The 24820-nt window shown below is 35.4% G+C and overlaps 3 protein-coding genes across 4 annotated transcripts in view; 2 read left to right on the top strand and 1 right to left on the bottom strand.

Annotated features, from left to right (window-relative positions):
* Nucleotides 1-7: 7 nt before the first annotated feature.
* On the bottom strand, nucleotides 8-9303 carry kri (uracil phosphoribosyltransferase krishah). Its single transcript, XM_071584487.1, has 6 exons — nucleotides 8895-9303; nucleotides 8783-8825; nucleotides 8556-8705; nucleotides 8267-8411; nucleotides 397-527; nucleotides 8-278 (listed from the first exon to the last, which is right to left on the bottom strand). Exons 1-6 carry the CDS (start codon nucleotides 9029-9031, stop codon nucleotides 204-206), a joined length of 681 nt encoding a protein of 226 aa, XP_071440588.1. The 5' UTR covers nucleotides 9032-9303; the 3' UTR covers nucleotides 8-203.
* ABCB7 (ATP binding cassette subfamily B member 7) overlaps nucleotides 9205-24820 on the top strand; it is a 29998-nt gene continuing 14382 nt past the window's right edge. The window contains exons 1-6 of one of the 2 annotated variants that reach the window (XM_071584484.1): nucleotides 9205-9294; nucleotides 15954-16268; nucleotides 18371-18578; nucleotides 19773-19939; nucleotides 21000-21101; nucleotides 22135-22311. In XM_071584484.1, coding sequence (XP_071440585.1) covers nucleotides 9238-9294; nucleotides 15954-16268; nucleotides 18371-18578; nucleotides 19773-19939; nucleotides 21000-21101; nucleotides 22135-22311 — 1026 coding nt within the window. In that variant the 5' untranslated portion in view covers nucleotides 9205-9237. Of the gene's footprint in view, nucleotides 9433-15953; nucleotides 16269-18370; nucleotides 18579-19772; nucleotides 19940-20999; nucleotides 21102-22134; nucleotides 22312-24820 lie in introns of both variants that reach the window. The other variant, XM_071584483.1, reaches the window with a different exon arrangement.
* Nucleotides 9439-11038, top strand: LOC139687323 (SET domain-containing protein 4). The gene has a single exon (XM_071584485.1). The coding sequence runs from the start codon at nucleotides 9587-9589 to the stop codon at nucleotides 10916-10918; it is 1332 nt and encodes a 443-aa protein (XP_071440586.1). The 5' UTR covers nucleotides 9439-9586; the 3' UTR covers nucleotides 10919-11038.

The following is a 24820-nucleotide window of genomic DNA, read 5'->3' as shown; positions in this document are numbered from 1 at the left end:
CTTTCGATAAGAAAGTACTTTTTATTTTATTTGTCTCAAATCAGGATAAATATTTACATAGTTTAAATGCAAATGTATTTAAAAACGACTGCAAAAACAACTTTGTATAGGAAGTTGCATCATTTTCCCTTGGAAGAGAAGACTGCTAGCTTTCAGATTCAAAATTCGGATAATACTGCAAAACTCAAGTTGGGGCTCAAATATTAGTCTGTTCCAAAATATTTTTGGCCAAAATGATTTGGAGCAACAGCATGAATCTCTGACGTCAAAATCTTTAGCTGCAATTACAAAAAGAACATAAATATTCATATTTTATGTTTACATAATTGCACAACTACCCTGAAAGTAAGTGGTATGAAAGGTATATACATGTGGTAACTAAACAAATATTGATACCTGAGGAAAAGTTGAGATGATGGAATGTACAGCTGGTGGGGTGCAAAATAAATTAGAAAGGATGATATTTTCTTCAGGGACATGATGTTCTTTCAAAACAGCAACAGCTTTTATGACAGTATTTCCTGTACCTGCAAAAGACAACCAGAATAAATAAGATCAGAAAATGGAATTTTCACATTTTAATGTAAGAAAGATGGACTTAGCCAATCCAGCGATTCTTTCATATTTCACTAGTGTATTGGAAAAAATTTGGAACTTGAAAAAGAGTGATGAAGAAAGGTGTAGTGATCACCAAGAGAATGGAAGAGGAGCTCTACTGCTCACTTGCTTTAGATGAGATTCAATTTGCAAGAGGAGAAAAATACTTTTTCAAGTGAAACCAGATGAGTACCCATTCTATGGCAGTTCTAATTCTTTCATCAGAGGTATATACATGAATCATTTAACAATGCTGTGAGATGTTAATTTTTTAAATTGGGTAATAATGTTGCCAGACCCAGTGATGGCAGGGTAAAGCCCTCGCCTGCCAATCCAGTGGTCGCAGGTTTGAGTCCTGCCTAGGTAGGCTATCTTCCACCTAGGGTATGGATATTTATGATTGTCTTTATTGTAATGTTTAAGGGTTAGGTGGAATAAGGGACTACGAAGTCTCAATCTCGCCCCAACAAAAGTCAAATAAGCAATTAATGCTATACAACTTAATTTCTGAAGAATTCTAGTTCACAAAAACCATAACTATATATATGCAGAATGATAATGCACTTCTGCTTTCCGGTATAATCTAGAACCAATTTTTAGTATCTTCTCCCCATTTTTTTACCATGTGATAGCTTGTAACAAACAATTTGGACATTTTCATTATGGTTTTTTTCTTGCAAATGAAAATCATTTGCAGAAAATAGTGCAGTTGTTTCATTATACTTTCTAAGTATCAAAGATTTCCATGAGGTAGTGCCCGAGAATGTTTTTCATTAATTATATATAAGGAGAACTAAAGAACTTACCAAATATGGTCAATAAAAATGTATTAGTCTTAACTGTTGAATACACATCAATCATTCACCACTTATAAAAAGACAATGTTGATATAGGTAGTGGAGTTATCTCTCATATGCTGGAATCAATTTTAATCCTTGTCATGAGGAGGCATCTTTGTTGAGCCAGCTCTGATGTATTTGTGAATGAAAGGGAGACTGAAGGCGATGAGAAATGGTTAATGAAAGCTGAGACGTCAGATGAGAACAGAAGAATGTAGGTATACTGGTTGATGTTCAGCTGATTTCCACATGAGATGCTTGTTTTTTCCAGTCAGACTAACATGGGTCTTTGACTGACTAATCTATGATATTTAAGAGATAAGAGTTTTAACTGCAGTCATCCTACATGAGTTGTCCAAAAGTATGACGTACGGGAGACTTAGGTCTTCTCAAAAAGTTATTCATGGAAGAAAAAAACACATCTGGGTGCTGAATTTTGTTCGAGGCCATGGATGTGGTGCCACAGTACGCCTTCCAAATAGGTATACTTATATGAATCAATGATTTCAGGTACTGATGATATCGGCATGGAAAGTGAAATTAATTTAATTTTTAACACGGCCCAGCAGTGTACTAAACTCTTGGCAGCATAAACTCATGAAAGTTCCCTTCTACATCCCATCTCAAGGCTAGGTTAGAACTCAGATAGAGGGTCCTGTCACTTAAGACTGTGACACTATTATACATGGGTCAGAAAAATGTTAAGTATGAGTTATTTTTGAGCTATCTTGACTACACACCACTGAGAAGTTTGCAATGTGGTCATACCATCCTTATTAAGCAACATGTCACAAATGGACTTACTGAAAGTACCTTTGTGGAGCATTTGTGCACTGTTTCTTGACCACATATCGTGCAGTATCTAAAATGCACTAAATTTTGGAGTAGCATAATCTAATAGTGAATTTATGAAGATCTTAATGCTATTCTGGCATTTATTTTAAACTCAATCTGCACACCTCCATGTCTATTATGTATGAAAATTGGTAAAATAGTGATAGTTTTCTAGTTTAGGTAATAATTATAAAACGTCTTCATTGGGGTGAGATTGAGAGAAGATAATCCCTTCTTCCACCAAACCTCTCATGCAGTATTATGAGCAGGATCAAATGCAGGTCTATTCTTTCATACTTATGGCATTTGTATGTAAATTAAATGAACAGGGAGACATTATGATCCACTATTGCAGCATGTCCCACCAAGGTGCAGCACGCAAGCCACCCACACCACCAGGATTTGAGATTCAATTCAATTTGTACATTCAAGGACAAAGATTTAGACCAAATCTGACTCCATTCCTTATTGTATATTAAGAAGCCAATCAATCATGTTCCATATTGAATTTATTTTTGCCGTTTACAATGACAAACTGCATTTCTGAGTAATTAAATGTCTGGCTAATCGAAATAAAGACTCAACAACAAAAAGGAGGAGGCACTTTCTAAAAGGTAAGTCACTTGCATTTTTTTTACTCATGATTTGAAAACATGACCATCATTAAGGAAAACCACAATTTATGATTCCTGCCAACACCACTCATCGTTTCCTCAGCAATGTTTTCATTAAACTCTTCTTTCCATTATAAAATATACTTAAGTTTACATTTACGTTAGTTAATTAGTTTACATTCCCTGATCATCCCTTCACCCATTAGAACAGTGTTTTATCAACTATTTTTTAATGATAGCATCCCCAACTTAGTAATTTTTCTTATACAATCCCTATTGCCCAGTATATTATTTACAAGCAGAGTGTCTGGTTTTAAATAATTACAGATTAAGTATTATGCATGAGATATTCAAGAATTTATGCTAAGAAATGGAAGAACAAATTTCTCCCATGGTAACTTTGTAATACCTCATTCCCATTTCTCGGCTTGAGCATGTGGGAGCACATGGTTGCATGTTTTGCTTTTATCCAAATAAGATTGCGGGAGGAAGAGAAAAGCTTATTTAGAGATGACCACTGCATGCAACACATACGCAGGAAAATGGTTACCAGATAATTATGTAAGATCTGGTCTTATATCACAAGTGAAAAAGCTGGAATGAAGTACTCCCAACAGATCAAACAAAAAAAGCATAAAATGCCCCATGAAGTTAATTTTCAGCCTTACCCTTCCATTTTAAGTTCAACAGATGCTAAAAGAAGGAAGAAACTTAAAAGATTTGCTACAGAAATGTAGGATACAGATATATATCCTAGATATAGATATGTAAAACATAGGAAATGAATTTTCCAACCTAGTAGCTATGACTTCTCACTATTGATTAAATATCATTTTTAAGCTTAAGGAATCCATTATAGTGATGATATATCAAAAGCAGATTTTGCTTTGCTAAAATATATACCTAAAGGGTACTTCCAAGTGCCTAAAATAGAAAATTCCAATCCAGACTGCTAATTGCAATTATCTGGGAAGAAAATATCATTCGCCACTGCAATTGAGTACCAACAAAAAATTAACGAGTGGCTGAGCTGGCACCTAAATGTTACAGCAATCTACAAGGATTGTTCAAAATTTGCAGGAGGAACTGCATGTGCTATAACACCCTCTTATCATGGCACTATCCAAGTAAAGATGCATCCTTAAGTAATTTCATGACTGAAATCCTAGCTAATCAACTTTGCAAAATCCACCACAATTACAGATGATTTCTCATGAGCACCAATTCTTTAAGTGAATTGAAATTCATTTCTAGATATTTCGCCTATTGGCCTACAGCCCATAAGACTCAACACCTAGACAGTGGGAATTTTAGAATATCATTTATTTTATTTCAGGGCACACTCAAATGGCAAGAAATGAGACGTAAAAGAGTCGCTGATATAATAGCATTTACAATCGCAATCCACACTGACAAAGAGTCTAAGAATTATGCTAGAGGGCATATCAGTTGCTTAGTGGAGCACAATATGCCATGCACAGAACAACAATAAGCTTTGGGCTGTAAAACCCAAAGAGTTATGCCTTGGATATCTCTCATCAGGAGATGCCAGCAAGAGGAGGTTTTAATCACATGCATGAGGATAGAGCACCGTGCCCTCACTTGCATATATCACAGAAGAGAAAATTAAACATGGCGAAATGTCAGTGATTCCCTTCAGATCATTAGTAAAGAATATGATGCAGTACACAAATTACTAAATATTAGGGGACACCTTAACATTTTCCTTAGTGCCAACCATGAAGCAATATCCAGAACAATTTCTTTTTTAAAGGACATTCTACTCTTCTGGCTCTGGAGTATTCAATCATTTTATGAGATTGAAATAAATAGGAAATTTCATCCTGCCCTAGCTCTGTTCTTTGTTCATTTATTGAAGACTATCTTTTTATGTGAAACCCTAAAAAGCATGCTATTATATGAAGAAAGCATCCTTTCAAGTAAACCTTACCATAATTGAATTACCACCTTCTTTAAATGGATTTCCTGTAAGCATCAATTTAATCACAAGTTATACACAGGGTGAGGTAAAATGAATTCCTTTTTTATTATGCAAAACCCCTTTAAAAACGGAAGTTATGTCACCACACTCCGTACTAAGCAATTTAGGTGGTCATTTCATTTTCATAGAATTATTCAGGATCATCCTGATAATTTCTAACACACTATGCCACAGAGAATTATAAGACATGAACCACTAGAATACCCAACTGGTTATTGACACACGAGTCAAGCTTCCACTGAAATCTTCAAGGAGTTGTAGCGCGAATGTGGATAGCATTTAATAACTTAAAAACATTCCCTTCAGTATCTGCAAGATATATTGAAACAGGGGCCATATAGAATTGTAGATGTTTTTATGTCCCTTATAGCTGACATATGGAATTTTTAATCAATGCAAAAACCCAAAATTTATTTTTTTATGAAGACCACTATCAACCAATCTACATTGTCTTGCAATTAAGTGATACCAAACCTATTGTACTGTGGACCATGAAGGTGCTTTCAGAAATATATTGGTGGACTTACCAAGACTTGGTAAATTTTTTTGCCTGAAGATAAACTTAGCTACCCAGAGGTCACCACAAGGCTCGTACAGTAGCTACCAACAATTACAAAGAACAACTCAAGTGACAAACTGTAAATTTCATTCGGATAACATGGAAAGTAAAAGTGGCCCGAGAAGAAGTGCTTGATGGCTTAATTTCACCATATTATCCGGGGATAAGGGAAAACAAGACAGTTGTGGAGCAAGCATCTCTTACAAACGTGCAACCATCCTTAATCTATGAAAACACTCGAGACCAAAATGAGGTGAAAAAGGCAATTTCAGTTAGAGTGAATGTGTATTTTCACAAGCTGGACAAATTGCTTGAGAGAGAGGTCGCTTCAAGCAAAGTAAAGTCTAAAAATTGATATTTTCAAATCCTAATCAACATTTTTAAGGCATAGTTAGGTAGTATACTACTATTATTCCACCAGATTGTTTTTATGCACTACACTTTTAATGATACATACTAATTAAATGAGGATCGAGATGGTGCGGGGGCTAACGTTTTGGCTTCCCACCCTGAGGGCACGGGTTCAAATCCCGGCGGTGTTGAATATTTTTCAGAGGTATCTCGATCCCTACTTGAGGTGCTTTGTGGAGGGCACTTTGAGTGAATACGCCGTCCGTCGGATGGGACGTTATACTGCACCTTTCGTAAAAAGTAGGTTAATGCCGACGCCGGGTTTCTCTCCACCCTTCATCCTTTCCTGTCCATCTCCTATGGCGCAAATGACCTTAGCTGTCGGTTGCCTCCCCTCAAAACTACTACTACTAATTATATTTTCCTCATGCATCGGGGAAAAAGTAAAATTAGGCCACTCAACTTATATGGTCTATAAGATGGCTAATGTATGTGATCATCACTGGAAAGTCAATATTAATGTAATTTATTTAATATTTCTAATAAACTACTATTATTCTATTGCACCTCTATAGTTTGCTTTACCTTGTGCTAACATAAAATGATTATTGCTTTTCCTTTATGTAAGCTACCGATATTAAGCTCATCCACTTATATCATCTAGAAGATGACTTCGGTATCATTTCTGGGAAATCACTACATTAATGTAGCCATTGATTATAATATTCTAACCAGTGACCATTATTCCACCATGTCGCTACACATTTCCTATTCCTTGTGTTCAAGTGAAATTAGGTAAATTATTTTTCTTGTATGTGGGCAGTACAGTAATATATACATACCATTAGCAAATCAACAATTTTTTATTCAAGATTTTTAAGTCACTATAACTCCAATGCGCCATCAGATTTAAATATAATCGTTGGAAAGCAATTTAAACAATACTTAAAACAAACCATATAGAATATATTTATAAATGTACATTTGTTTGAATTTATCAATTATTATGATTTTAAAATAAACAGCATATATTACTGCAGTCCCTTCCTTGACATCATCTATTCTATTGGGCTGGAAGGTATTCAAAACCCACTAACTGTTCCTAACGCACGGTGAAAATTACATTTTGTCATTAACTGTAGGCATGGAAAATAATACAATGGAGCGCGACACAATTGACTTAAACAATAACATATCATTTTTATGCTGTTCCTATGCAATTAATTTGAAATAATTTCTGAAAGTACATTAAGCTTAAGTAAAGACATGTCATTACCACCTTTGAATCACCAACTTGCGACTGTTTACACTGGTCTCCTCATAGCCAGATTTTCACATTTCAGCACTCTAAAGAACTATAAATTATACCCTCCGGCCTACATTCCAACAGACATGTAAACATCTACTTGCATGCACGTAATTTTAGAAGTCATTTCAATATTTTTTTGAATGTGACAGAAACAAAGTCTCCTTAACCGAGATCAATGTAAGCATAATAGCATCGTTATAAGAATAATTCTTAAGTGACCATCAAAAAACAATAAACCTTTCCAACTACTTTCAAATATAACGCAGCAATCAGGAATAGAACCGCGGAGGAATAGGCAAGCTTTTGTAAATACGTTTAGAAAACCACATATTTACATTACTTTCTAAGTTTACTTTGTACCGTAACGAAATTTGTGGCTTAATCCTATCACCTGTTGAAGAAGTTGAATTGATAATGTATTCGCAATAAACCTTAAATATAACGAGTGTACGAATAGGTAGTGTCAACACGAATGCGACATATGTACCGGCATTAACAAGTACGAGGGTGGACAGCAGGGAAGTAAAAATTATTGATTACCTCCAAAATTACAATCAAATAAACTGTTAATGAACCGAAAGGCTCGAAATGGATTTTAGTTTACTATGAATTCGGAACTTGTTCCGACAGACCAGCATATACTTCATGCAAAGTATCCTTAAACCGGGTTTGTTAAACTGCATTTAAATTTTAATAAGTCACGCAAGACACCTGGTAGGCAGCCTTTGAAATGTCATGCAGTGACAAGTTTGCGCATACACCGGCAATATAAATTACTGCTTTGCCCCTAGATGTATGTTACCCTAAATATTAAATAACGAATACCCGTCAAATACTCGAAAGAAACGAGAAACTAAAGAAGAAAGACAAGTAGTAAAGATTGCAAAGTATCACATTTGAAGCACATCATTAGTGGTAATCTGGACCATCAGAAAATTTGATTCGAGCCAAATAATATTCGCATACTTAAAGTATGTGTGCTTCTTCACAATCATAATGAATGAACATGACAACGCAGCATGAAAGTGAATTATGGTTTGAATCATCAACCGATTTTCAAACAGTACTGGCTCTTAAAATTAACGTTTCTCAGAATTTTCTCTCGTTAAAATTTGGTCACTACAATCGACTAGGCTAGGCCATATATGAAAAACTACATACTCATGATTGGGTACATCAAAAGCACCTTGCGGACGGCTATATCTTCGGGGAAACGGGCATAGACCACTCTTGCTTCATGTGTGTCTGCATCCTTTTCAACAAGAATTTTGCCAATTCTTATGGATCGACAACAATCTCGTAGACCCTGCAACAATTATTTTATTTTCAGTTCGCGAGTCAATGCCGACAGGGATTTCGTCCCAAATATGGTGCTGGGCTCAGATTTACCACTTCTTATTTATTTATTAAATACCCCATTAAAGCGATAGAGAATATCTTCAAGACATACCTGCTCCATCGCCTCTCCACTTCTGACTATGCTAACTCCGCAGTTACCTTTTTCATATTTCAAGCCTTTATACTCTTTCCCAGTAGGAGTCGTAATGATACATTTAGAAAAAGGCAACTGGTTTAAGCTCTCTTCAATCACTAATCTAATCTGTACAAATGAACACAACTCTTTTAATCAACTGGAGCAAAAATATTACTATCACAAAGACAGAACCGGTCACCTACCAGACGGTCTGCGTAGAATTTGAAGTCACTCCTTGTCGTGTTTCTGCAATGTCATATTACTTATAAAGATGTGACTTTCACAAACTGCTACTACAGCATAAATATATCTTACCTGTCCCTTATGATGGTTTGAAGTTCTTTGATTTGGTCGTTATCTGGAATAACTTTCATGTTAGGGCCGAATTCGCTAACCTCGCCCTTTTGTTCTTGAGATTTAACAATCATATTTAAGTCCCCAGCACTACCCATGCTAAAAAGTAGGTAGTACAATAAATGCCTAATACTCGTGCGTTTAAATTGTATCAGCTGCTCAGTTTTGTGCAGCTACTCGTGGACTCGTACTCTTATAATATCGCGTTCACATGTTCTGCTAGTACAACTCGTTCTGATATGATTATCGATTCCATGGTTGCAATCGTTGCATTTACGCGATATGTCGAATCAACAAAACGGGAATGGCTCCCGTCCTTTTGGCTGGAAGGATTGTGCAAACTTCTCTAGCGAACAGATTTGTGAGTAAAGGAGGTATACGATATTATTGTAATTGGGGGGGTTTGGTTAAAGGGGAAAACAATAGCAAGTCGTCATCACGCGTCAACGGTGACGGCATTGTGAATAGCCTGAAAGCCTCATCCCTCAACGGTGACAAGGTAATAGGTGATGTGTGAATAAAACTGTAGAAGACAGACTAAATTTGTGGTATGCGTGTGTGAACCACATTACCATTATCATGTAGTTGTAGCTCTGCCGCCACACCATCCATCACTGTTTGAAATTTTGGAGATGAGTAATTGATGATAAACCATGAATGGCCTTCGGTTCCATCGTAAGGGCAGAACTTCAAGAAGAAGATCGAAACGAACGTCAACCGCAAATTTGGACAATCTTAGTTGTGATCCATCTGTTATTGTGCTGGTTCAGTGGATGTGCAGCCAGGGTTGGAAAGCAACTAGTAAACTTCGGCTTGCAAACAGTCTTGTTACAGGTCGAGGGTTGCAAGCTGTAAAGGGAATAAAAACTGGCGATATCCTCATAAGCATACCGGAAAAGCTGTTGATAACTCCAAATACTGCATGTAATCGATTAAGAGTCGATAATTTGAATGTGCCGCTTTCTGAGCATAGCTTACTTTGTGTGTTTATTTTACTAGAAGTCCATTATGGAAATTACTCCCCGTGGTTTCCCTATTTCCAGACCTTGCCCAAAACGTTCACTGTGCCTTCTTATTGTAGTGACAGTGAAATTGGCTTATTGCCACCCTTCATGCGGAATCGTGTTATAGACCAGAAAAGGGCCTTAGAGAGCGCTTTCACGAATGTGTGTGAATTCATTAAAATCCAAATCTCTAATGAAAAAATGTGTAGCTCTTTACCGATTCCTACACTTTCGCAATATAAATTTGCATGGTTTGTTGTGAATACAAGAGCTGTATATATGTCATCCGGAACTAATAAGTCCGGTTGCAAAATCTTGAAACCAGGCAGCAGCAGTAATTTGGCGTTGGCGCCTTTTCTTGACATGTTTAACCATTCGTTTGACGCTGGAGTTGAAGCGGGCTATAACCACTCATCCAGGTCATATGAGATACGTTCCCTGACCCGGTATTCCCCCAAAAGCCAGGTTTTCATAAATTATGGCCCCCACGATAATATGAAATTATGGATTGAATATGGTTTTTACCTTACTAATAATCCTCATGATGTTGTCACTTTCGAATATAATGATATTATTGCAACTGCAAAAAGGAGCCCCCAAACGTCAGTCATAACGTCACAAAAATTGGAATTTTTGAGAACGCATGGACTGTTAGGGAACCTAACCTGCAGTATTGAAGGACTGTCATGGAATTTAAGTGCTCTTATTTGTATCATTTCCTTAAAGGACTCTGATAAGTCATCTTATTATAGGGTATTTCGAGGGGACTGGCTTCCATTTGACACTACATTTGAAAGGCAGTTAGCCCTAGAGATAGTTACATGTAAAAAGCTCGAACTTAGACAAGCTCAGAAGAACATGCAATCATTGCAAAATTGCAGTAGTAGTTTTAAAATTGCTAATGGAATTTTGGAAGAATATGTGCGAATCTTGGACAGGACTGAGGCAAAATACAAAGATCTGTGCCAGGAAGTGAACTGAAACTTTGAAAAATATACTGCAAATTGTTTTCCTCACTTTTGACTATGTTAATAATAATTTTATAGTCGGTAAACTTTTGTATTTCACACATTTTTATTTTCAATTCATAATTTCACCAATAGCAAATAAATGTCTTTTTGCGAAAAGGATGAAAATTTTATTTCTTAGACATGGCATCTATCTAATGTTAAGCAAATGTTTACCTTTTTGAGTTCTTCTCAACTCAAAAGTTAATCATTTAATAGCTTCTCACAACCTCTTTTTAGAATGGCAATATTTAATGACATTTCCTTGAGCCATTAAGTGTTTTTTACCTTACCCGTTAATCACCACACCAATATCAATTTTTCCCCTTCACTTTTACATTGACATGGGTATAAAAACCCTTTATATAATTATAGTTGACATATTTGTAATCGTCAAACAATTCCTGTAAATTTGTATATTTGATGTGTGTCAGTCATCTATTTCCCAATTGACTGAGGTGTATGCAGCATGCTATTTTTACAAATGTCTTGATTGATGTAATTTTCATCAGTCATTGGCATTTGAGATGGTGATTCAAGTTAATTTTAGTTTCAGGGATAGATTAAACAAAAAATTTTAACTGAAATCCTATGCATTATTCACCTACTATTTTTCATAATTGCTTGTCTCTTTCAAATTCAAAGGGCTTTCTGTCTCAATTATCTGACAGGAGTAAAGTTTCTTGGTCAATAATTAATTGGTTGCAATTCCCATCCTCTTGTAAAATGTTCCAATTTCACAAGTTATTTATACCTCAGCTGAATAAGTTTTGATGTAGTGTTAGATCTAATGTTCCCTTAAAAAATTCTTGATTTGTTTAACTCCTATTTTTAATGAGGTGGTGATCCTCCTTTGCAGAGTATGTGTACAATATCTCACAATTGTCTTTCGAAGTGAAAACTTTTATTTTCTAAAGTTTTGTAACTTTCAATTGATAGGTAATAAAATATTAATTGTTCCTATCAATTACTATAATGATGCAGAGAGAGTTATTAGCATTCACATTGATGTCACATGCTAGCAACGGACATGCTATTGACTAAAGGGCCTCAGTTTTAAATTTGGGGGATGCCTTCTACCATCCAATCTGTGTGATTTTCTGGGTACGGAAAACTTTTTCGAAGCAGCAAGGGAATAATAGGCTCCAACCATGAATGTATACATTTCACTTGTTCCATGTCAGCTAAATTACCTTACACCTGCACCTTTTTTTTTGTTTTTTGACGTATTTTCAAACTTTTTGTTCCCCAGGGGGCTTATTACTCATGTTTATACATTCATCCTCCATACCTTTCTGCATATTATTCACAATTCTCGTAATATAGAAAATTTCATTTTCCTTTTGGATGTATGAGGGTGGTCTCAGAAGTACCCGACCCAACAAAGAAAACACAAGTATTTTGGAAAAAATGTATTTATTTTTCAACATAATCTCCTTTCAGCTTCATACACTTACCCAGCGATGTTCAATAAGTTCAATACCCTTCTTATAATGAGAACTGTCTTGCTCCTCAAAATAGCCTTTAACTGCTGACATCACTTCTTCACAGTTGGAAAATCTTTGACCGCCAAGCCATTTTTTCAAGTTTGCAAACAGAAAATAATCTTAGGGGGGCTAAATCTGGCAAATAGGATGCATGAGGTAGCAATTCAAACTTTGACATGAGACAAAATTCATGAATTATGTCAATTGCAACAACGGATTTGTGAGCTGGTGCATTGCCTTGATGAAACAGCACTTTCTTCTTAGCCAAATGCTTTTGCTTGATTTCTTTGCTCAAACATTACAATAAGTTCCCATAATACTCGCCTTTGATAGTGTTCCCTTTTTCAAGGTAATCAATGAAAATTATCCCATGTGCATCTCATAAAACGGACGCCATGACCTTGCCATCAAATGAAAGGGTATTCGCCTTCATAGGAGCTGGTTCTCCATTTTGAATCCATCGTCTTGATTGTGCTTTTGTCTCTGGTGGGAAGTAAAGGACTCATGTTTATCCATGGTTATGAAACGGTGCAAAAATTCCACTTTGTTGCTGTGAAACTTTGCTAAACACTCAATTGAAACATCTTCATGACATTGGTTTTGCTCGAGTGTGAGCAAATGCAGCGCCCATCTTGCCCACAGCTTTCTCATGTCCAAATATTCAGTTAATATGTGATGTACTGCCCTTTTTGAAATGCCTACTATGTCTGCTGGCTCGCACACTTTCATTCGACGATCATTCAGTATCACTTTGTGGATATTCTTCACCGTTTCTGGAGTTGTCACCTCATTTGGTCGACCAATGCGATGCTTATCTTGACAGCTCATACGGCCTCGTTTAAACTCTGCTACCCAATATTTTACTGTTGTAATCAAAGGAGCAGACTCACCCAGAGTAGAATCTAGTTCAGATTTTATAATGTAGCATCTTCAAACTTGAAACATATGCTTTGTAGATTGCGTACTTTGCAATACAGTGATATTTTTTTTAAAAAACTACCGCCATCTCTAGGTCAGGCTGGCTACTTATGGGACCACCCTCGTATGCCACTGGATTTGGTTGAATCTTGCATATTTCCTTAAATGCTCTGTATATAATGGACCTAACTCCCTTTTGCAGTGGTTTGGAAAAAGAGAAGCAACTTTCTAAAGCACAGTGGTGAACATGTATTTCAAAGAGTGATTGTTGTAAAAATACTGCATATCAATGCTAAAGTAATTATTCCTTGGCTTATGTTGGACATGGAATAAAGAGCTGTAAATTGGTTCAGACAACATATATATTTCAATGGCCAATTCCACGAACTCCTACATAAGTATAAATTTCAAACTTTTTATTATTTGTTTTCTTTTTTGTATATTACATGTGTATGTTTTCATTCATGTTATAAATATATGTGTTGTAACAAAATGAAATGTTTGACCACTTAGGAGTATCTAGGTGCAAACCACGAAAGCAATTGATTGCATAGGGGGTTAGATGCCTATTGTGTTGATTAACATATTTTTCTTTAAAAATGTACCATATTATCTGGGCCTGAATGAAGTGTAAATTTATGTTTTTGGACTTTAATGATTCATTATCCTGAATGCCAAAGCCTATGTTCTTTATTTTGTCATAGTTATCATTGTTTATAACTTCATAAGTTCCTTTAAATGTTGGCTTTTCAATTGTATGCTTTAGTTGGAAGTTTTATTTATATATTAATTCAAGAAGCGAGTTGAAATATTTATTATAACTTCTGTGATTTTGTATTTACTTCTTAAGTTCTTTAAGGGTTGCTGTGTTAATAATTCTCTCACTCCAGTCATTTAATAAACAGAAAGTCATCTTCATTGTTTACAAATTATTATTTTATTATTTACAGTGAATAGTGCATCTGTTGAGGGCAATGAGGTACAGGCATAAAGGAAAAAGTGCCAAGTGTTTTTACGGTGAAATTATGTTTGCTCAAGCTTAACTTAAGCACTAGGAGGTCTCTGGTTAATTCAGTGGAAACTCATTAATATCTTCAGATTTTTTTAAAAGAAATTTATTATTATATTGTTCAAAGCTAAACTTTTGACTCCATCTTTCTTAAAGAATGATTGAGTATGTTCGGGATTGGATTGAAAAAAGTTCTGTTTATCATCAGTTATCTCACCAGTCTCATCAGCATTACTTCTGAGCAATGCTTCCTGTGCATGTATCTTACATTACTGCTAAATTTTAATGAAATAATATGTCTGCATTGTATGTATTCCATTTTCTGTAAATCCATCCATCAATCATACATGGTGATTGTGCATTCTCTAGGGTCTTGGGTAATTACTCTGTTTAGCATCAAACATGCCCTTTGTCCATCACCTTGATGCTTTATCTTGATCTAAATGTACCACCTTTAAATTGCTCAGTCCTGAAATCCAATGATTTTAAAACTGTGATGCTTTAGTCTAGTTGTTATGTTCGCCTGTTTTTTAAATAACTTTTCTGTTTGGCTGACACAATAAGTCTTTTTAGGAGCTGTAAAAGGCTCAGTTTTTAATTTCAAACACTTGAATTCATCTGCACATATGATTAGCATAATGATTCTTTTTATGTGATAAAATTAGCGCAGATTTCCTGAATGTAAATAGCCATCAGAAATGCGCTCTTTCATTTAGTTTCATGCAAGAATAAATTAAAACAGCTGTATGTAGCAAGATTCAGCATGCATAAAAAATCGAGTCTGGTATGGAATCTTTTCTTTCAAAAGGTTTTTCAGACTGGATTTCAAGACCGTTTAACATCTTAAATAGGTAATACACGAGCAGGAAATTAGCAACCATGCTTTCTCAAACTAGTATGGTTTTAATAAGATATGGTGGTTTCCAGGCATATTTTGTATTTTAATTTTTTATGAATCAAAATTTCAAGCCTTCAAATGTAAAATTTTAATCCTTAAAGAGAAAAGGTTTCATTGACTTGTCAGTTTTGTTGCAAAATATCTGAGGATATTGAAAGGAAAATTATTTTAGTTGTCCAATGTGCGAGCTATTTTCATAATTACCTCATGATTGATTTCATTTTTATAGCAAAGAAAATATTCATTCCATCTACTGAGTTTTTTTCATACCAGAGAGATGAATGAAGTAGTATTATAATCAAATAATCAAAATTTTATTTCTAAATGTTTATGTATCTTTTATTTTCTCAAGATTCAGAACTATGTGTAGAAGATTCTGTTTTGAAAGCTTTGTATGCATAGTTGCTATCTGCATTTTCAATTTCAGCCAATCAACAAATTTTATTGCGGCTACTTCCTTAAGTTCTTTCAATGAAGTATTATCTTAATTTCGTATCTTATGAACATGGACTTAGATGATGCTCTGGTGATGTTGTAAAGAATCGTGATGGAAATAGTTCAATGTCCATAAGAAATGTTTTTACTTCATTCTTCTTCTTCATCTCTCATTAATATGCTTTGTACTCACTCTTACCTCTCATCATCATAATTATTATGTTTTGATTCATCCATGTTACCTGCATACAAATTTTTTCAGTGCTGTTTGAGGAGTGTACCAATATGCCATCGCGAGGGCATGAACTTTTTATTGGGACGCAGACTAGCGTCACTTGGGCTCGACGACCATATAGGCAGAAGGAATGGTAATCTCCTTGAAACACCTTATTCCAAATGGGTGGGGAGAGGGTCTGTTGGATCTAGTCGATGCCTTCGACCAACAATACCCAGTGGCTGTTTCCATCCACATTCTGTCCATCTTTCTGGGACACAGCCCCGAGTGGGCCTTCCGGAGGAGAAGAAAGTCACAGGAATGGAGATGGTGAAGAGCATGCTTTCATACATATGGCCTAAGGTATGTTAATGAACCTCTTCCATTGCAACTGACGGCTGTGATAGAAATTATCGTACAAAAATTGAAATGAGACAAGAATACAGTCCAAATAAGGGGGCATGCAAAAGAAAAAGCTATTGGATCATTCTGGTGACCACTGTCCTGAAGAGAATGTGTGTAATCGTGCAGTAATGCCACCCTAGTCAGTGTTGTTGCATGCACTACAGAGGAAAATTCATACACATTATGCTTCATTATCTCTTTAACTCTCTTCCTCATCTCTTGCTTGCTGATCTTGGTTTCTTGTGGTGGCTGAACCATAAAAATCATTGGCATTTTAATTAATAGGGGCATTAGTACAGTTATGAGACAAAGTTATTAAATATTTAATGACGTGGTTTATTCGAAATACTATTACAACATCTTATACTATGTTTTTAATATTTATCTATCATTATTGAGGGATTATCAGTTAACATCATTGGGGCATATTATTTTATGCCCAAGTTTTAACAATCTGCCATCTTCACTCTCAACCATGTTTATGATATCATCATCAAAATTCTGAATGTTTATTTAGGAAACAGCAGAATAAACTCAGTAAGCATGTGAGTAGAATGACTCACAATTTCCCCTCTAAACTGTAAAATTAAATGAGGGTAAAGAAAAAAACTTTGCGCTTCCACATAAAGATTGAATATTTCACGACCATGGTTTCGATGCTGTGCATCATGGCCTGATTATGTGCAGCATCGAAACCATGGTCGTGAAATATTAAATATTTATGTGGAAGTGCAAAGTTTCTTTCTTTGCCCTCTTCATGAAGGAATTCCACAATGTTAAACCTGAAACGATTAAGTAAAATTAGAGGTAACTAAGTCACCATCCATTTTTTTCACAGTAAATTTATTTCAGTGGATGTGTTTCGATGCCCAGGCACTTGGGTACCATCATTACCTAATGAGGTCACCTATTGTTAGTACAGAAATATATTAAGTGTGATGTTATATGTATGGGAATGCATTCCACTATATTTCAGCTGAGATCCCAGAATGGTATGAAAACATGCTGCATGTCTTGTGGAGGCTTTAAGCTCTATAGTAAACTCATCTATGGTTATAATATAGGAAGTGGTGCTTTGCCTTCCAATTCAAGGCAAAACTCATTAGAACTGGGAGTGAATTTTAATACTCTTTATGTTAAAAAAGATATTTATATTCTGTTATCATTAATGATCCTCATTGTAGAAATAATAATCCTATCATTGTAGAAAAGATTCACATAGTTTATTTTATTGATGGCTTGGACATTATATCAAGACTTATGTTATTAGACTAACCATCATCCATTTACCTGACCCTATTCCATTGTGGCCATGATAGATGATTCACATTTGTACACTTTTTGCAAATTTTTTCTTTTATATTATAGTGTTATATTTGTTCATGTAAGTTATTTGACTTGTGAGTTGAGTGACAGAAGACTCTTGTAGACTGAAGCACTTACACTGGTCAAGGGTTAACTGCCCTCAGCAGTTCACATTAATTTTAGTTACATCTCTGTTCTTTCTGCTCATTTTCTTGTTTGAAAAATGCTGTGGTCAGGTCTACAATGCCACTATAATTTTATTCTACAGAGAAATGAATTTAGAAATGGATGTAATTACTCCAAATAAATTCATCCTTTACATTAGTAAGATTAAATATTTGTTTATTGAGTCTCTTAACCTTAGTGATACATCAATGGACTTTGGGTTATTATTTAATCAAATTTTCATCAGTGGTGATACTTTTTTAACTGAATAGCAGTCTGCAGGCACTTGGCCCCAGGGCTTTTGAATGACATTCCAATCTATGGAGAAATCAGCTCAATTGTGGTGCTTTCATTTTTCAGTTATAATAACTGAGTGAATTGACTGAAAGGCATAGAAAATTGATAAAAAGTCATTGGTATTCAATACTTGAGATCTCCAAAAGAACTTGCCGTGAGGGCTCTGGAAATATCCTCTCAAGGTGTTTGCCTGCATGAATATTCAATTAAATTAGATCTATCCTAGTCAAAATTTCTTGATCTTTTCAGGTGATGTACTTACTCTAATTTTATTTTCTTTTATCTCACTTCAGGATGACCCAAGTATAAAAAACAGGGTAATGCTGGCTGTGGGTCTGTTAGTGGGTGCAAAACTCATGAACGTTGCAGTGCCGTTCATTTTCAAGTACACTGTTGATGGCTTGAATGCAGCCATGACTTCATCAGAGGCGGGACCAATTCTTTCCATGGATTCTGCACCAGAAACAGTCATGGCTGTCGCCACATCCCTCCTGCTTGGCTGTAAGCTTCAAAACAGTCATTGGCAATTGCCACCTTTGCTCTTAAACAGTGCACATCATTCTGGGTTTGGGAGCCAAATGAATTTGCCAGTAAATGTCTCCTGACAGGGGTCGTGTAATCTTGTGGTTCCTGTCATATTTCACCTCTCCGTAACTTTGCTTCCCTCTTCGCCATGAGCTCATGTCTTTGCTCTCTGTTAGCATGATCACAGGATGAGAATTCTTTCTTTTGTTAGAGGGAAGGATCCTGTGAGCATTGACAAAAGATGATCTGTTCATTGGCCCATTGGGTGATCTTGTGTGCATAGTTCCACATTGGTCCTTTTAGATTAAAAACAAAGTAAGTGGCAATTTGGCATGCTCTGACATGAAGCTTCAGTTCTTGGTAAAAATTTTTATGGTTTGTTATAATCGCCTTGAGTATGAAAAAAAAGTTGGAAATATGTATTCCTCTTTGCTTCATACTTATATTGAATATCAATAGTTAAATCATAATAATCAGTATTTAAAGCATTCAAACAAATGAAAGCAAAGCCCCAAACTTAAATAATTCTTTGGTAATATTATCTATTCTGCTTTCCTTGTTTGCTGTCATTCATATAAAATTTTCGATCCACTATTAAGTATTCCTTGAATCAATCCGTCCTCATCTGCAACATATTCCCCTTCAATCTCTAAGCTTACTGGCCTACTTCTCCTTAGCATGCAGTTATTCGACCGACTCTTTCTACCCTCTCTGTCTCTTCTGGAGATGAGAGATACAGAAAAATCAATGGTGTAAACATTTTTTCTTTTATGTTATTTATGAAGACCTTTTCATAAATCTAATCTGGTTGATTTGACTTCTAAGTATCTGTAATCATATGTAAATGCAAAGGAATATCGGTTTCAAAATTAAATTCCATGGTTATTAGAGCTAATAATGAAATAAAATATGATTAAACCAGTGTAATAAAAACCATGGCTAAAGAAATTAAATTGAATGCTTGTCCAAAAGAACTCAGTAACTCCTCATATGAGAAGTTAATAATGTAAAAGTGTCAGCTATAAATACCATGAAATTAATTAGTGAACTATTGTTTTGCATATGATTATAAACATCTGTACTGTCACACAATTCCTGTGTTATTAAAATTATAACCTGTCATGCCGTATGCAGTTTTTCATGCTGGTGATGGTTGTTCATTTTGATTAGATGGCATTGCCAGGGTAGGTGCTGCCGGGTTCAATGAACTGAGGAATGCTGTTTTTGCCAAAGTAGCCCAACATTCAATAAGGAAGATTGCTCGAAATGTGTTTTTGCACCTTCATAGTTTGGACCTCCAGTTTCATCTTGGTCGACAAACTGGTGCACTCTCAAAGGTAATTTTTAATTAAAACCTACATCTATGCTAAAAAAAATCACGATGGAAAGATTTAAAGAATGGGTTTAGGTAAACAAATTCTCAATATTTTCAAAAAATATTTCAATGTCAGCAATGTCATTTCAATGTCTTAAGATCACATTTTGAATCATTAGTTCTATAAGTTGTAAAAATGAGCTCTAAAATTTCAAAACGTTGTCTTATTGCTTTTGATTTCCATATTATCATAATTTGAAGGAGTCATTTGCTTGGTCCGAGTTTCTCTGTTTATATAAAACCTTCAGTATGTACTGTCAATGTATCTAATGAGAGATTAATACTGATGCATCATTATTTCATCTTCAGAAAAACGAAAAAAGAAAAACTTCATCAAATTATTTATTTGGATTATAGGCCTTCAAGTGTCATGAATGGATGTGTTCCCTAATTTCTCTTGTGAAAGAGAGATTGGATAATTATAGCAAGTATGGCATGTAATGAAAATCAATGCATAGCTAGTAATTCGTGAGGTAGAGAATATCACCTTATCGGGACAATGTAAATTTAATCATTGGTAGTGAAACCTACATATTGCACTGCCTCTGTTGGTATGTATTGATTTAGCATCTGCCTAAAATGGAAATCATGACATTTCTTGAATTTCTCATACCAAATATTACATACAGAGTGGTAACAATTTTAGATTATGACAGGCCCTGATTTAATAGGAAATAGAAAGACCAATCTAAATGCTAAAATTGAGAGGCATAAACTAGAATAGTTAAAGCAGTTCACATATTTAAGGAGTTTTTTTGGAGGAAAATGGGTAAAGTATCATGGACATCAATAAAGGAATTGCTCTAGAAAGAGAAGCTTATGCTGGAAAGAAGGGATCAACTGGGGCCTAAAGTTAAGACAAAGAAAGGATTGTTAAAGAGAAGAGAAAAAGTGCAAATTAGAAGCATTTGAGGTGTGGGTATGGAGAAGAATGTTAAGGTTTAAAAAGTGCAGTAAGTTTGTGGCTTCATGACGTGCCCATTTACAAATTTTTATCGAATGTTTAATCTTTAATTTCCCAGACAATTGACCGTGGCAGCAGAGGAATCAACTTTGTGCTTTCAGCAATGCTTTTCAATGTAGTACCCACTATATTTGAATTGGCTCTAGTCAGTACCATACTGGTAAGTGATAAGTGATTTAAAATTTTTTCTCTTTAGCTACAGCCATCTCTAGGCATCATGATTCAGAGGTTGAGTCAAACACCAAAGCCTGGACTTAATCTGACAGGGATATTTCAAGTTTTTCAACTAATTAATAAAAACTCAACATGGACTACAACACGGAAGCAGTTGTAGACCTGTCTGATAAGCTGTCAAAGGATTTGAGCTGGATGTGGCTTTCTGAAATATTGGCCATCATTTGTGAGAGACGAAAATATGTTTTAATCAATCATGTGTGCCAATCTCTGTACTGGAATCTAATTTTATTACGTGCACGGTGACTTTGACATGATATGTAGATTGAAACTAATAATAATCCTGGTTCTTATGGAATGCTCAACCTCTGTGAGAGTTGAATCATGATTTCTCGAGAAGGCATAAATGATGCCTCTATTTTTTTGCTAGGTCTTTTCATGTTGCATCATGAATGAGCATATGGTTACCCAGTAACCAAAGTAGCTGATATCTTAAATTTTGTTTAGTTTAATTGTATCCAAATGTGAATTGGTTTTTAAAGTTATCGCCCATCAAAATGTTAAATGGTAAGTATGAATGTTTACTGTCATTAATTACTTTTCTTTTATTGTATTCATTGAAGTTGATTCTACTTGTGCCTGTCTGTACATCTCTTTGTGTATTTATTTATATTTAAGTGCTTTTACAACTTTTCGATTTATATGCCTCAAAATCATAAAAATATTGAGTCATGATCTAATGGCATGCACATAGTTCATAAAGTTAATGGTTTTATGTGGCCCTTCAGCTGGCATAGTGAATGCATCATCTTGTGAAGGTCATTACGCAGCCTTTGTCAATCATGTTCATGAAACGGTTCCATGTCTGATGAGCCATTGCATTATGTGCATTTTGTAGCGCTCTTTTATATATTGATACTTGACAGAAGACCCCATCTTGGCTTGGAATTGATGTCATATGAACACTAGCTTCATCTTAAATAATTAATTACTTTGATTTTGCTAATTGTTTTTTGCAGGGAGTAAAATGTGGTGCTCCATTTGCTGAAGTAGCTTTGGGATGTGTTGGTGTCTATACAGTCTTCACTTTGGCGGTAACACAATGGAGGACAAAATTCAGGGTTTATATGAATCAGGCAGAAAATGATGCTGGGAATAAGGCCATTGATTCATTAATAAATTATGAGACTGTCAAGGTAAGAATTTCCATGTAATTTATGGAATCTATAATTATACAGAAATGTATTGTCCATGTTGTATTTAATGGATTATTTTCATTATCCACCTGCTGAAAGTCCTGTATTCCTACAATAATATAAATCACCATGCCATTTGCTGTGCAAAATACTACCTTGATCAAAAAGTTCCCGGAATAACCACCGTGTGGCGCTCCCATCGTTCCGATTTGAGTTCTGTTTTTTTTTGTTAAATTGGTACATCTGTTGTTGATATTCCCTTTAAATCTTAGTGTCATAACTTGACATTTGCAAAAGTTACGTAGCCAAGAGTACATCTATCTCTGTGTGTGTTGGCGATTTTTTACAATTGCAGAAATGGATTTAAATTTGCAACAACGAACTTGTATTAAATTTTGCGTAAAATACGGATTTAGTGGCGCACGGACGTTGGAAATGTTGGAAAAGTGTTTCGGCAACGATTCTCTAAAAAAAACGGTCGTTTACCAGTGGCACGAGCGGTTCAGAAGTGGTCGTGAGTCAATCGAAGATGATGAACGCAGTGGCAGACCATCGACATCGAAAGTCGGTGAAAAAATTGATAAAGTAAAAGAAATATTGGTCAATAACCGCAAATTAACCATCAGAGAAATAGCGGAGGACTTGAACATTGCCTATGGATCCGCCCAAGACATTGTGGTTAATGATTTGGGTCTCCGTCGTGTAGCAGCAAAGTTGGTGCCAAAAGACCTCAATTTCATGCAAAAAAGAGACCGTGTTGACGTCGCAAAAGACATGATTTGCGAGGCTGAATCCGATCCCACATTCATCAAAAGGATCATTACTGGAGACGAGACGTGGGTTTATGAGTACGACACGCAATCCAGACATCAGGCAAGTGAATGGCGTTCACCAAATGAGCCGAGACCAAAAAAACCACGTCGTTTTCAGTCAAAAAAGAAGGCAATGCTGACGGTTTTCATGGATTACAACGGTGTAGTGCATCATGAATTTTTGCCAGAAGGCCAGACAGTAAACAAAGAGTATTATTTGGGCGTTATGAGACGTTTGCGTGAAGCAATTCGCCGAAAGAGACCAGAAATGTGGGCAGAAAACTCGTGGATTTTGCACCATGATAACGCACCGTCGCACAGTGCTATCATTATTCGTAATTTTTTGACGAAAAATGCAACAAATACCATCCAACAGCCACCGAATTCACCTGATTTGGCTCCCTGTGACTTCTTTCTGTTCAATCGAGTTAAAAAACCATTACGGGGAACGCGTTTTAGCAGCCGAGAGGAAGTAATGGAAAAATCGCAGGAAGCACTGATGGACATACCGAAAACCGAATATAAAAAATGTTTCGAGGATTGGATCAAGTGCTGGCATAAGTGTGTTGCAGTCGATGGGGATTACTTTGAAGGGGACAATATAGATTTAGATGAATAAACTTGTATTTTTAATTTTCTGGATAAATTCCGGGAAATTTTTGATCAAGGTAGTAGTAGCCTTCTTTTTAGCCTGATTGCCGTTAAATTTTGATTTTGCACAAATTTCTTCATTTGAGATTTCTTGAAATTCTGGCCTATTTATGTCATGTTCATTGGGCCTTTACCTCTGAAAAAATGGAAATTGAATAATGAATTTGAATGCACGATGTTGTTTTAATTTCGTTCCTAAAGGAATGATCAATTTTTGTATGCGAATAGCTGAAGTTTAGGGATTTTAACTGTCACTCCAGTTTTCTGCATCTTCATTAACACTCCTGCATCAATCCATACCTTTTTATGAAATCTAAAAAAGTTCTTCATCATTCAGTGGGATTGCTTTATGTCTCTTGAGTTTCTGCACACAATATGTCAAAATGGAGAAAGCATGAAACTCATTGGAAATAATGTGGTTGGCCATGAGAGAGGTATTCCAATTCTGATTTGAAGAATGTTACTTGTATGCGTAATCAGGGTCCACTGTTGCTTCAAAGAATGGGGTAAAATTGAATTTATTTGAAATCGGTAAGTGAAGCAAATTTACTGTTTATATTATTGGCAGATGGAAGTAACTCCCAACCAACAGTCCTAGAATTATCGTGGAATAATTGGCAAAAACAATTTATTTCTTCATTTTTTCCTGATGCTACCCTCATTGTACCTTATGTATTTTGGAGTAAAGAATTTGCCATATGTCTGAGTGCCCTAAATTCTGCATTAGAAATGTTTGCCGTCTTCATTGAAGAAATAGAAAATGAGTGAACATGGCAATTACCAAATGTTTTCTCTGCATTGATAAAATAGACATACTTCAGGAAATGCAAAATTCATAAATTCAAACCATTATTAGAGTCCTAATAGCTATTGGAATCTAAATGACTCACCTGTTGATTATTAACATTGTCATGAATAATCAAACAAAATATATTCATATTGAAATAAGCTAGTCAAAAAATTATAATTTATAACAATTCAGCTGAAAAATATAAAGAACCGTGAAGTGATGTTTTTTTCTTAAAGAAACTATCAATAATAATAAT

The sequence above is a fragment of the Hetaerina americana genome, unplaced genomic scaffold (genome assembly GCF_022747635.1).
Source record: "Hetaerina americana unplaced genomic scaffold, ioHetAmer1.1.p SCAF_19, whole genome shotgun sequence".
Lineage (NCBI taxonomy): Eukaryota > Metazoa > Arthropoda > Insecta > Odonata > Calopterygidae > Hetaerina > Hetaerina americana.
Note: the sequence above shows the minus strand (reverse complement) of the source record. Positions and strands in the feature narration are given on the sequence as shown.